At 27.4% G+C, this 14,937-nt stretch overlaps 1 protein-coding gene across 1 annotated transcript in view; it reads right to left on the bottom strand.

Annotated features, from left to right (window-relative positions):
- Positions 1-55: 55 nt before the first annotated feature.
- Positions 56-14,937, bottom strand: part of LOC145277861 (V-type proton ATPase catalytic subunit A-like) — a 68,452-nt gene continuing 53,570 nt past the window's right edge. The window contains exons 7-15 of the mRNA XM_080129812.1: positions 13,896-14,047; positions 10,854-11,016; positions 9,814-9,922; positions 8,362-8,599; positions 7,612-7,819; positions 6,547-6,606; positions 5,947-6,041; positions 4,081-4,252; positions 56-3,053 (exon numbers count right to left, since the gene is read on the bottom strand). Of these exons, the coding sequence (XP_079985938.1) occupies positions 2,958-3,053; positions 4,081-4,252; positions 5,947-6,041; positions 6,547-6,606; positions 7,612-7,819; positions 8,362-8,599; positions 9,814-9,922; positions 10,854-11,016; positions 13,896-14,047 (1,293 nt within the window). The 3' untranslated portion in view covers positions 56-2,957. The remainder of the gene's footprint in view (positions 3,054-4,080; positions 4,253-5,946; positions 6,042-6,546; positions 6,607-7,611; positions 7,820-8,361; positions 8,600-9,813; positions 9,923-10,853; positions 11,017-13,895; positions 14,048-14,937) is intronic.

Here is a 14,937-nt window from a genome sequence, read left to right as displayed (position 1 = left end):
TGCAATTTTAAGTAAAAAAATAAATAAAAGTTTAAAAAACAACAAAAAAATCCAGAACTTTTACCGGAAATCATTTATTATTAAACAGCTTACATGAGTTTGTTTTTTTTTTTTTTCAGGTTGTGAATTGAAATCTGAACTCATTGGAATATTTGACAAACATTTTTTTAAAATTTTAATCTTGATACATTCCATAATCCTTTCAACTAACATTGTGCAGCCAATTTGACTTGCACATAACAAGAACATTGGACAGTTAGCAAGGGAGGGGGGGGGGCGATGACAACATAACAAAAAACCGTTTTTAACACAAATGTCTTTAGAAATTATAAGCCATACATCATCAACTCTAAATTATTAAATGTGGAAAAAAAAAGTGAAGGAAATTTTGGGATGGAAAAGAAACTTGAAAAATTTACCAGATGTAAAATTATTAGAAAGGAAAGATGTTGGAGATGAATAGTCAGAATAATTGAAGAGGAAACCTTTGCTCTGTCAAAAGAGAATAAGAGTATTAGTTTTATTTTTAAATAAATTTTTTCCTCTTAAATAAGAATAATATATTGAAAGAGGCTGCCTATCAGAAAGTTTGCAAAATGATCCGGATATAAAGAGAGCAATGCATTTCACCAACTTACAAACATAGGATAATGTTTTTAGATTTCATTTGAAATAATTTAGTACTAGATTTTCACCTTTCATTTGTAAAAAAAAATAAATAATTATAAATCCAAAGAAAAATACTATTTATTTATTTATTTATTTATTAACTTTCATTTTTTTTTATGGTAAAAAATCAGAAACGTGTGGAAAAGTTAAGAAAACAAATTTAATAACCGTTATAAACTTTAAAATGTTTGAAAAACAAGCATAAATAATTTAGATAACTACAACATAACTATCTAATGGATAACTTTCAAAGATTGAAAACAAACAAAATAACAAAAAACAATTATGATACAGTATAATTTACTGTTAATCGAACAAATAACAGACAACGCAGTAACTATTATGCTGATAATCATGAAAAATTAATGTTTGACTTAGATAGATTGACTACAAAGAAAAAAAAAACAGCTTTAGATGAAATAATGATAGAATCACAAATCTGAAGTCAGCAGTGCGTGGCCCATAAAAGAGGATCAAATCCCTTGCAGTATGACATGTGACAAAATTTTTATTTAAAGAAAAAAATCTCCAAAATAAAAATAAAGCAACAAAATTAGGTTTGATTGAAAGATAAAGGCAGTAATTAATTTTAAGATACGTCTCCAAATACTAATGAATCTCAATGTTTGCATTGTTTTCTTCAATCATCAACTACATCTTTCCTGAGAGAACCATAATCTATTTCCACTTTGATAAAATTGCTTAAAATATGAGCAGCAGTAACAGAAACAGTAAAAAATAATATTAACCAAAACAATAACAAAGTTCATTATTATTACAAAGTGGCTTGTTTGAACACTACTTTGAAAATATGGACTGTTAAAAACATTTTTCAGATTATAATCTGTTTTTCATAGACATTTTGATCACTATATTCTTTTAACATTTTCATAGTATTGCTCTTTAATAAGGTTTATGTAAAGATGCATCAGCCAGTATTAAGAAAAAGACGTCTGAAAAAATTGTTTGGAATTAAGAAAATTGTTAAAAAAAAAAAATGAAAGAATTCTAACATGGCAGATATACTAATCATTCATTATATTTTAGAAAAAAAAATATATATATAAAAACAAACATTAAAATCAACATCTCAAAATTATAACCAATCTGAATCAAGACAGCAAACCCTTACACAAAGTGCTCAATATCTTTCAGATGAGATTTATAATTATAACAAAGCAAAATTAAAAAGAAATGTGGCTTATATTAAAACTTTATTGCAATTTCATAGATCATCCAAATGTTTCCATAAACTCGAACACGAGTTTAAACCAAACAGAAGACACTTTCCCATTTGGCTTGGACTAGAGATGTGCATAATTTAATTAGTAAAGATGATTGGATGATCCAGTGAACTGCAGTAAAGTGAGAAAATAACCTCATTCCTTTTTATTATTGTTATATAAAAATGAGAATCAGAAAAAATAAAGACAATCTGCAATAGTAAGATCAAATTCATTCAGACATTCTTTTATATGACAACAAAAAAGTAAATATCGTAAGCTGGTTCATGCTAGTATCTAGAATGACACTTGACACGACTAGTAAAGTGCTAGAAAATTCTATCATTCTGTACTACATACGAGAGGGGGGGGCGGAGAAATGGGTGTTTAATTCCTGTTGCTTATTTTTGGCGCCAAGTGGGTCATTTGTTGTTTTAATATGATTCTTGTTATTTTCACAACAATTTCCAGTCATTTCTGATATGTTAGCAGAAGAAAAAAAAGTGAACAACAATTGGTACCCCCTCCTCATCTGTCTAAAGTCTATCACATTTAACAGACACTCATTAACAAATCTAGAAATTTGACATATATACCATATACTTCACACAAATACAAAATCATCCATTAATGATTTTTTTTTTCTTCCAGTTAACAAAATGAATTCACCTGATCATCTGATAAGGATTATAAAAAGACAAAAATATTTAAAAAAAAAAAAAAAAAAATGGTCCCCTTGAAAATTCTTGTAGATTTATTTTCTTACTTTTTTCTTTATTTTACAAGAAAAAAAAAAGATTGCTGTGTTTATTTGTAATATATAAACCCACAACTGACAATATCACATTGTGTATTTGTGTGTGTAAAAAAGGTCAAGTCTAGAGAAGAGTGAATGTATTTTCGAACTGAAACATCTTTATTCTATCATTGGCAATTATTTACGAATGGTTTTGCTTTGTTGTTTGGCCTTTGATGACCTTTCAATAGTGACCATAAGATGATACTAGTCACAATCTAAAGCCATGAAACAATTTTGGATGGGAGGAGAGCTAAAAGAATACAGGTTTAGAAGTCTTCCAAATTTCGGAATCCTGTTTGCATTTCTTCATAGAGTTCATCATAATCTGCTTTGATCTTTCTTTCACCATCTTTTTCAGGATCCTACAAATTTAAAAACAAATAGTCATGAGAATTTCTTTGAGAAATTTACTGGTAATTTTAAGTTAGTGACTTTACTTTCAAAGATTATATATAACTCACTTGCAGCAAGTTTGTTATTTGCATATATTGCAAACATGCAACTCACTAAACATGCAACCTCGTGCATCTTTAGTTTTCCTCTTTGCATTGATTAATTAAACTGACTCCCAGATTTTAGATAAAAATCAAAGATGTTTTTAGTCTTTTTATTGAACATGAATTAGTAAAATACTTGACACTGCTTTTTAGCTACACAATCATGAATACATTGTTGAATATTAAAGAATGTACAATATCTATCCATTTCAACATCTAATCTGTTTCTGTATTTGGTCTTGACAACAAGGAGTCTGAAAAATGCAGCTTCACAAAAATACATTGGTTTGTTTTATGTTTGGCTCAACTTGTACTTTTATTTGGTTGAGCTAAGAATTCTCATTTACAAGATCAGTAGAGAAAATGAGCACTATTGTAATTTCCATAAAAAAAATTAAATAAAAATTTATTTTCTTTTAGTAGTAAATTTATTTTCAGTACTGACCGAGACCACGCAAATTGACACTGCAACTGGTGTCAGAATTGAACAACTTTGGACAGACACAACCAATGAATGATCATAGAAAAGTAAAGACAAAAGCAAAATACAAAAAAAAAAAATACTTAATGAAAAAAATTCAACAAAATAAAAAAACTAATAGATCCATTGTCACAAGTGTTGAACATTTTGATTTTGAGGTGTTGTTTCAGGAAAAATTTTGGATCCAGGTTTTTAAATCATTACTATTTTTCCCTTATCAACTAGAAATTCACAATTTTGTTCTTTGTAAAGTTGCATTTTCCATACTCATTGCCATCCAAACAGTCAAAAAATTTTTATATCATAATTCAATTCTATGAAATGTCGAGTCATACATTTTCCTTGCATAACAATGTAAATATTTAAAGTAAAAAAAAAAAAGGGGGGGGATAATATTGATGATCCACTTACCTTAAATTTCATACTGCTTAATTTATACATGATATCTCCTAATTGTTCACGAATGATTGCCCATGTAATTTTCTTTTCACTTTGTGCAGTGCTTTCAACGGCATGTCTTGACAGGTCATAGAATGTGATAATATTCTTTAACATTGCCACAGTTTTATAGAATGGGCAATACCTGGAAAGAAATCCAATGGTAATGAGGGAATAGGAAAGCGGATTAGAGAAAGTTATGTAAAGTGTTAACACATCTCAACACCTTTCTCATGCAAACGAGACAAAATTGGAACGTTAGGTTTCTATTGGTTAAAGTTTAAATGAAAAGAACAAATGTCACTTTTTTCATACATTGGTTTAACATTTCCATAATTTCAGTCTACAATTCCATACCTGTAGTAATAAGCAAAAACTATGATGCTATAAAATAAAAAAAACTCTTATAACTTACAATATTATTGTAGGTCGCATACATTTAATGATCTGAAACCATAAGGACATGTCTGTCTAAGGTATCTCCTATATTTGAAGTTTGGTTTACTTTTTAGGTTACTACACTTTTGTGAGCTCACAATAGGCACAAGTTACATTGTATTACAATGCATATAACACTCCCTCTATTTGTAAACAGCATAAAAACATCAGCTGAAAGCAAATAACAATTCTGCAATTTACATCTAGGTCATAATTTATTTATATGACCATGTCTAACAAGGTGCATTATCATCTGTATTTTTTCATAACTTTTAATAAGCATACCTGGTTTTCATTATTTTATATTCAACAACCAAGAATGCAGAGCATTATTTTTAGTGCAAATAACGTGATATTAAATTCCAGTCATGTTGGCAAAATTTCTAACCATTTATGCAAAGTAAAGAAATTATAAACATTTAAAACAAAGAAAATTTCTTTTTTTATAAATTTTTTTTAGGCAATTGAAGTTCTGAACTTAAAAACTTTTTAATAGAAAGTTAAAAGTAAAACTTGGTGGAAAGCAAAAGAGAATGAACAAAAACAATTGAAAGAAAACAGGGGGGGGGTCAAAAGTGAAATGAACACAGTGGAGCGGGGAGGTGAAAATCCAGTCAGAAGAGAGGGAGGAAAGATCAAATGAATAATACAAAGATGAAAAGTCCAAATTACACAAAAGTTATGCAAAACATTTTCAATTTTTTTTTTTTTAATACATTTTGTAACAGAATTTTACATGGTCTCCGTATCGAACATATAACATTGTATCATTTTAAAAGTTCCAATATTTTAACACTCCTACATTCATTATAGACTAACTTGATTGAGGTGTCATTTTTATTTATAGCTTATCTAATATTTCTGTTCATATTTCAAGATAAAATAGACGAACAATTTTTGTACTTATAATATTGTAATGTGTTTAAAGGAACTTGAAGTGCGAATTTAACTTTTCACCCAAGAAATGGTTGGTGCAATTCGCATCATCCAGAGTGTTTTTTAGAAGGTCACTTTAGAGAGCATCATGCAGTAATAAATTTATTCTTTGTAAAAAAAATCATCTCAAGAATATACGAACAAGACAAAGCAAAATATTCTCAAATATTTTTTTTAAATGTTTAGAATTTGACAAGTTTGATTAAAGAGGATCAGGATAGACTTTTTTTTTTTTTTACTTTTTGATCTTTCTACTAACTTCTTGAGATTTACTATTTTGCCAACATATTTATGAATGCCCATCTATTACAAATTTAAATCTATGTTATATATCTACAACAATATTACTATCACTTCAGTATTATTAGAATGTGCTAGTGTTCCAAAGAGTAGAACAATTATAGGTTATATATAAGTGTGACCTTCATAAATGTAGACTATCCAATTCTTCACATGTTTGCTTACCTGTCATAAGGTGTGTAACCATTTTGTTGAAGGAAATCATCTTTGATGAGTCGGGCAATTTCAAGAGTGATTTTGTCAGATTCTGCTAATGAACCCTAAAAAGGAAAAAGATTAAAAAAAAAAAAAAAAATGATAACACCAAAATTTAATCACATTTAAGTACTTTCCATCTTTCACAATTTTCAATTTCCTTTTATATATTTTCCATGTGTGTGGAGGGAAAGAAGTTATGAATTTAAGTTTGAAGGTTGCAATAACCTATAGGTAAATACTTTTAATGTTCCCCCCCCCCTAAAATATGATTCTAAAAAAATTTCACTACAAATAATTTGGGCAATTACAGTAAGATTATCTGTCCTATTCTTTTAGTCTTGAGGAAACAACAAAAAAATTAATTTCATTCAGCATTTTTGTTAACTTCTCTTTTTAGAATATTTTTTCTTTAAACAAAAAAAGTTGGAACAAAAAAGTTATTACTTCATATCTTTAACAAATAAGTAGAGAATATGAAGACTGGCATTTTTTTAAAGCAAAGAGAATTCAGATTTAAAGATATTTTTTTCATCTTAGAGAAAAAAATTATAAAAAAGTGAAACCTACCTTTCCAACAAGTTGGACAATTTCTGATAAATCTTCTTCCTCTTGTAAAATTTCTTTGCACTGAAATTAGATAAACAAAAAGAGAATTAACCATGTCTACTACTTTTTTAAAACTGTACAATAATTAAATGGAAAAAAATTCTTGTTTATATATAGACAAAGCAGCTGAAACTGATTTAACATTATTGTGCTGAAGAATTTGAAAAAAATGTTATAAAAAGAATTTTAAAGTATTTTACTTTTTGCCATAATTGATGGCAAATGTTTGGATTATCAATTTGACATCAAATTTTCAGATTATACAATTTTTTTATAGATTTGTTCAATTTTAAGGCAAGTGGTTCAATTTGCTATGTAAGTTTTACCTAAAACAATGGATATTTGCAAGGGATTTTTTCATTACCACCTATTTTTTTTAGTATGGTATTGAAGATCATATTCTCAGGTTATGGAAAACATTGTTGAAAATTTTATGACTCAGCTTTAAAAGTGATGGGTGGGGGAAGTTTAATTTAAATGATCCAAATTCAGAAAATTGTAAATTTTTTTTTTTTACATTGATTTAAAAAAAACAAACAAAAAAAACTTTTACACCCTATCTTTTTAGTAAAAATTGAATAATTTAAAAAGCATTGTCTAAAAATATTGTACTCTATTTTAAAGAATTAAAAACAAAATTATTTAGAATAGAGAAACAAGTGAGAGAATGTGCGTCGAATATGTTCGACAATTTCTTTGAATTTACAAATTGAGAATATTTAAAAAAGCATCACTTTATAATTTGTTAGCTCAAAATTTCCAAAATATGTGAAGAAATTAATAATAGCTAGATCATAAACTCGATCCAAAATGAAGCATAGAATCAGAAAAATTACTAGAATTCAATTTTTGCAGAATCTACAATTATTTTGTATTTTTTTTTTACTAAATTTCATATATAAACCAATAAATTTTCAATAAAATTGACAATTTATAGCCAACATTTTTCAACACATAAAAAGGCTTGATGAAAAAACTTTATATAAAAATAAGAGTTTTTGCTCAAAGATAATAGAATCTGCCTACCTTGGTTCTTAGGGGTACAAATTCTGCAAAATTTTTGTCATAAAATTCATCAAGAGCACGTGTATATTTACTGTAACTAATCAGCCAGTTGATGGAAGGGAAATGTTTACGCTGGGCCAGTTTTTTGTCCAATCCCCAAAACACTTGCACAATACCCAAAGTAGCAGAGGTGACAGGATCGGAGAAATCACCACCAGGAGGAGACACACTGGGGAAAATAAAAACAAATTTTGAACAATTTGGTTGGAAAATTGACATTTTTTTTTACATACAGGATAATTCTGTAATTTTCTGTAAATATTAAGATACAAAAATGTATTTAAATTCAATGTAACATTCTTTTTAAACAATTATTTCTAAATAGAAGAAATAAGTATCCGAGTACGTTTCTAATAAGAAATTCGGAAATACATTTCTAACAATACATTTCTAACAATACATTTCTAACAATACATTTCTAACAATACATTTCTAACAATACATTTCTAACAATACATTTCTAACAATACATTTCTAACAATACATTTCTAACAATACATTTCTAACAATACATTTCTAACAATACATTTCAAAATAATATTTACTAAGAAAATTGAGTGCTTAAATAAAATTAATTAAATTAAATACAATGAAAATACAAAACAATTAAATTAAATACCAGGTAAAAAATAAACTTTAATAAAATATTTGATAAAATAAATTTGATAAAAATAGTTTTTTTTTTTAAATATATAAAAGTGAGAAACTTACGCTCCAACAATACTGACACTACCCTCACGTGCTGGGTTACCAAGACATTTGACTCGGCCAGCACGTTCATAGAAAGAAGCCAGTCTGGCAGCAAGGTAGGCTGGATAGCCAGAATCTGCTGGCATTTCAGCCAGACGACCAGAGATTTCTCTCAGGGCTTCAGCCCACCGAGAAGTGGAATCAGCCATCATGGATACATTATAACCCATGTCTCTGAAGTATTCAGACAACGTAATACCTGAAAGAAGAGAAAAAAAAAAAAAAAGAAATTGTGTGTCAGCTACATTAAGCAATATCGGTCACTTGCATCAACAAGCATCTTATGAAACACATTTTCTCTCCTCAAATTAACTGGTGACTCCATTCTTGGTCAAAACACAAGCTTTGTATATCTGGCTGTTAGTATTTTTCATTAGCTTCTTTTTTCACCAAACTATCTTTATTAATTCAAGAAGGGAAGCCAGATCAAAACAGGAATCTAATAGTAGTATTAATTTTGTGTGTTCTGAACATCAAAAAACGGCCAAAAATTTATTTTCTAATTGAATTGAAGATTATCAAATTAAGAAATAAATAAAAATGAGGTTGGGAAAAAGAGTACAGTGGCTTTCATTCATTTTTGTAAAATGACAGGATGGGCTTTTTGGTTAAAAAAAATAAATTTTAAATTACTAAAATGCTTATAACAACAAATTGGATTAATTTGTTTCACAACATGATTAATTAATTTATTTCACACCTTGCAGTTATTTAATGTTGAGTTTTAATATGTGCAATAAATTATTGAAAACAAACTGCTATTTTATGTATGGCTGCAGGTTGTCAAGTCGCTTATAGAATGCTACTAATGTAATAGAATACTGAGTGTGCCATCTGCAACTAAACTCACAATTCAATTGATTTCATAAGGAAGATGGTTCAACAACTACTAATATAGAAAGTCAAGGTGATGTCAAAGCGTGGATGTAGGCTCAACTGTCGAGTAAAATGTAAAGATGGTGGAATGGCATAATTGTCACACTTCAGTATCTGGAGCCAAACTTATACAGCACATTTCTTTCGATTCTATTAGTGAAACTGAAAGCAAAGATCCTGACACAAGATCTCTATACTTCTTGCTCTCCATCTATATCCATCATGGTCTGTAGAGTCCAGAGTGCAAATGATGGTGATAGAAGCAAAAATATCCATACAAAAGTAAATGCAACAGATTCAACATTTGTACATGCAGATTTTATGATATGCATTATTAACCATTATAGCATTTCTATTCACCTCAATAAATGGTTTTAAAAAAACTTATAAAACCTCATCCTTTGCGTAATGTCATCAGATATGTATTGTTATCAAAAGGCAATAATCGTAGAGTGATTATGTCTTCCATGTATAAATAATAAATGCTGACCTAAAATGTAATTATTAGATTAATCAAATTTCTGCTAGAATGATTACCTGTGTAGATAGAAGCTTCACGAGCTGCGACAGGCATGTTAGATGTATTGGCTACTAATGCTGTTCTCTTCATGATACTCTCAGGTTTTCCACCGACTTCCATAGTCAGCTGTAAACAACAACACCAAAAAGAAAATTCTTTTTAAGGAATTTTAATTTTTAAAAAAAAAAAAAAGCTAAGAAGATTAGAAAAGATTTAGACAATAAAAAGTAAGGAGGCTGCAGTTACAAAATGTACATAACTTGTTTAGCACTATTATTGGGGAACTCATGCCGTACTATTTAAAAAATAAGACTTTTTTTCATGGTAGACTGATTAAAGCACCAAAATTCTTGAATATGTTGTTCTTCAAAATCGATATTAAAAATCAAAAGTTACATTTCAAATTTCTCTCAGGTTTCTGAATTTTGAAACGAAGACTGACTATTCATATTTTAATTCTACTAAAAATACCTGCTGTTGATTTGTAATTCAAACTTAATATAAATTGGCAGTCAATCCCACCATCACAAGTAATTTGATTTTTATCTAATAGAGTGCATGTTGTAATACAAGTTTAAGAAATTTTCAACTCTTGTAATTTTATGGTTTACAAAAGCATAAACATGGCTGCAAAATTGTGTTTGAGCATTGCTATTCACTATTTATGACTGTCTCATGAAACAAATTTTAAAGCTTTCAAGCACTGTCTGTATGAAGCCTTTTCAGGTGATGAAATGCTTTGCTATTATATATATAATATTGGTGTTATATAAAAATTTCCTACTTCTAGAGGCCTTACTATAATCTAAAAGTATTTTATTCCACACACAATGCTGTCTGCAACAGCTCTTTCATACTATTGAACTAGTGGCACATTTAAATTCTAAACTAGTTCTCTTGGTTAAATAATCACTAGATTAAATAATATAATTATTGCAACTGGAAAATAGTGATACAAATAGAAAGCTAATGTAATTTTAGTTATATAGCAAATTTTCAATCATTTTTATTAACTTTAAATTGAAACCATCTGATTAATAAAATATAGTTGACTGACCTTAGGGAAATCCCTCAATACTTCAGACATTTCATTACCACGTTCCCCACAACCAACATAGATGATGACATCACTGTTGGAGAATTTGGAAAGGGACTGAGAGATCACAGTTTTACCACAACCAAAAGCCCCGGGGATGGCAGTTGTGCCACCTTGAACACCACTGAGGAGAAAGATAAAAAAAAAAAATAAATAAATAAATAAATAATATATCATTCTTTATAAGTTCTTTTATTTAAAAAGCAAAAAAAAACAAACTTTTTTTTTGCTTTTTAAATAAGACAAAAATAAATAAAATGGATTTATTTTCTCGTTTCTTTAGGCAGAGAACAAAAGTTTTTAAAATCTCAAAGATCTTTGATAGTGTCTAGCTATTATGACGATTATTGAATCCTTTCTCAATGATATGTATATAAGAGCAGTTGTTGATGGGTAGAGGTTAGAAGCACAAAACTAATGCCAGCATGCCTCAAATATCTTAAATTCTGATCTTCATTGATGATCTATCAAATCCTAAGATCATTTGTTAACATTTACACAAATGACTCATGGTAATTGCTTGAAAAACACTGAGGATTGAGATTCTCTTCGGATGGTGCAATGGAAAAAAGTGACTCGTTATTTTAACAAATAACTCAATAAGTCCCCATCCTGACAGATAAATGGTGTGACTAATAAAAAAAAAAACAAAAAAAATGATTTTTATAAAGTACTAACCTTAACAATTTGAGACCAATCATATTAGTTTACAAATTAGTTATTTACTGTTGCAAATTTTCAAAATGGAAAGATCTGACTTTCGTGTGTTGATAAAAGCTTTGCTTTCTGATGGAAATACTGTTCATATAAAGCAATGGTATTATAATTGTTATTTGGATTCTGTTCTATCAGAAAAAAATGGTTAAAAGGTGGTATGCAAACTTTATACATGGTTGTACAAACAATGCTGAATGCTCAACATACTTCTTGTTTCTTATTTTTACTATCAAGATATTGTTACATACTGTTTTGATTGATTTTGGAATCATATTCACTGAGAGATATTTTTCTATTATGAAGGATGAGAGTTTGCTGATAGGTTTGTCATCCACTGACTTAAGAAGTATGTGCATTAGATATCACTATCAGTGTCCGAATATGGTCTTTTGCATAATTTCATAACTTTATTTGCATTAGCTTGAGGCTTATTGTCAGGTGCCATATGTAGAGTTTTGGATTTTATCGGCTATGCTCTCCACCCACCTCTGAACACCTAGAGGAAAACCCATTCATCTGCTTATAATTGACAGTTTAAATTGCTGTCCCTGTGTTTCATTCCCAAAATAATTACTCATCTAGGGATAGAAAAAGGGTATGTGCCCTTTCTCAGCAAGATTGGTCCTACAGCTATTGTTCTAATTCAAATTTTTTTAGATCTGAAAAAGGGCTAACAAATCGGGCCTTTCCGACTGACCGTTTTAAGGCATCACAGGTTGCCACCCACTACTAACAGATGGCCAGTCAGCATATTCTGTGCCCCTCTGACAGTGCTACCTGGCAAAAGAAAGAATCACCAATACTATTTATATATTTGAAGGAAGAAATCACTAAAGATGGTCACAAATGATGAAAAAAAATGCTCTTTCACTATGTCACAAGTCAAAACTACATGAATTGCACATTGTATGGCTTCTGCACTCATCTTGCTACCAGGGATCACTATTTGTAAACCTTAAAAAATATTCCAAGGAAAGAGATTTGACTCCAATAAAAAAGTGATATCAGAAACTGTGACATATTTTGAAACCAACGACAAATTATTCTACAAAAAAAATGTTTAGAGAAGTGTTGAAATCAATGCACAAAGAGATTATTATATTGATGAATAATATTGAAACTTTTAAATTTATATATATAATTTATATATATAAAATAATGAGATTATATTGATGAATAATATTGAAACATTTTTAAATTTATATATAATTTATATATATAAAATAATGAGATTATATTGATGAATGATATTGAAACATTTTTAAATTTATATATAATTTATATATATAAAATAATGAGATTATATTGATGAATAATATTGAAACATTTTTAAATTTATATATAATTTATATATATAAAATAATAATGAGATTATATTGATGAATAATATTGAAACATTTTTAAATTTATATATAATTTATATATATAAAATAATAATGATTATATTGATGAATAATATTGAAACATTTTTAAATTTATATATAATTTATATATATAAAATAATAATGAGATTATATTGATGAATAATATTGAAACATTTTTAAATTTATATATAATTTATATATATAAAATAATAATGAGATTATATTGATGAATAATATTGAAACATTTTTAAATTTATATATAATTTATATATATAAAATAATAATGATTATATTGATGAATAATATTGAAACATTTTTAAATTTATATATAATTTATATATATAAAATAATAATGAGATTATATTGATGAATAATATTGAAACATTTTTAAATTTATATATAATTTATATATATAAAATAATAATGATTATATTGATGAATAATATTGAAACATTTTTAAATTTATATATAATTTATATATATAAAATAATAATGATTATATTGATGAATAATATTGAAACATTTTTAAATTTATATATAATTTATATATATAAAATAATAATGAGATTATATTGATGAATAATATTGAAACATTTAATTCGTTTTAGTCTTTCCTTATTTTATTTTTGATAATTATTTGAGAGTAAATAAAAAAATTCAGTATTAGAAAAATTATGTACTGACTAGAAATACAAGATCTTGTTTAATAGTTTTATAACTGTTTTTTTTTTCCTTATTTTAAGATTAATTTAAAATAAGAGGTTTAAAAAATTTAATATTCGATAAAGAATAAGATGGCAAGTATGATTGGCATGATATTGCTCGTGTTTGATAGTAAAGATAAGATGGTTTCTAGAGGCTTTATATTTTTGGAATAATTAAAAACAAAAAATAGAGAGGAAACAAAAATAAAAGTACTTACGGGAACAGAGCATCCAAAACTCTCTGGCCTGTCAGAAGGGGATGATTTGCAGCCAGTTTTTCTGCAACAGGTCGCAACTGTCGTACTGGCCAAACTTGCAACATGGTGTATTTGGTTCGCTCTCCATCAAATTCAGTTTCAAGGACAATATCCTAGAGTTTGAAAAAAAAAAAACAATAAAAATTTGAAATTGTAAAAATGCCATTTTTATAAAATTTCCAGGATTTAAAAAATTTTTATTTGCCAATTTAGAAAAACAAATTTGCTAATTTAGTTTTTTTTATTTGTATTTTTCTGTTTATATAAATAAAAAAGGCATCCATGCTGAGTTTCTAACATTTTTCTCTTCAGCACATTAAATATGTTTATATTTTAAATTATAATAAAACCAAGTTACAAATTACCTATTAAATAAACGGTTGAAATGCATGTAGAAGCTTTGGACAAATAGACATGTTTTCAACAAAAAGATTAATTGGAATTAATGTTTCTACAAAAAAATGTACAAACAAAAATATCTGAATAATCTACTTGTTACAACATTGATTTCATTCTTGATTGAAGACAAAAGATCACTGAAAACTTTCAATTCCTCAAAAAAAGGAAATATTTTTTTAAAGGCTAGACTGAAACAGAATCATAAATTTATGTATTCTATTGTTTATCATTTTATTGTAAGCCAATTTCACACACATTTAAATACATACAAATCATATGTGACTGTCTTATGTGGTTCTTTCTTATTCTAAAGTTTTGTTTCGAAAGTTACATTTACATGTAATCACTTGCCAGATATAAACAATTAAGGCATTTTACTTGATTATAATAAATGAGTGATTAAATGATAATTTATTGATTTACAATAAAGATTAAATACAATAAACTAAACCCAGATATTAATAAACACCTGGAAACTGCATAGAGCAAATAGTATATACATTTTAATGAACAATATTCAAGCACTAATTTACAAAACATTTACTTCCAATATAAAGTCAAAAGCAAATACTGAAAACAGCCAAAGGAGAAATTTTCTTGCTAC

This window comes from Euprymna scolopes, chromosome 6 (assembly GCF_053919585.1).
Source record: "Euprymna scolopes isolate OS-2025 chromosome 6, ASM5391958v1, whole genome shotgun sequence".
NCBI lineage: Eukaryota > Metazoa > Mollusca > Cephalopoda > Sepiida > Sepiolidae > Euprymna > Euprymna scolopes.
Note: the sequence above shows the minus strand (reverse complement) of the source record. Positions and strands in the feature narration are given on the sequence as shown.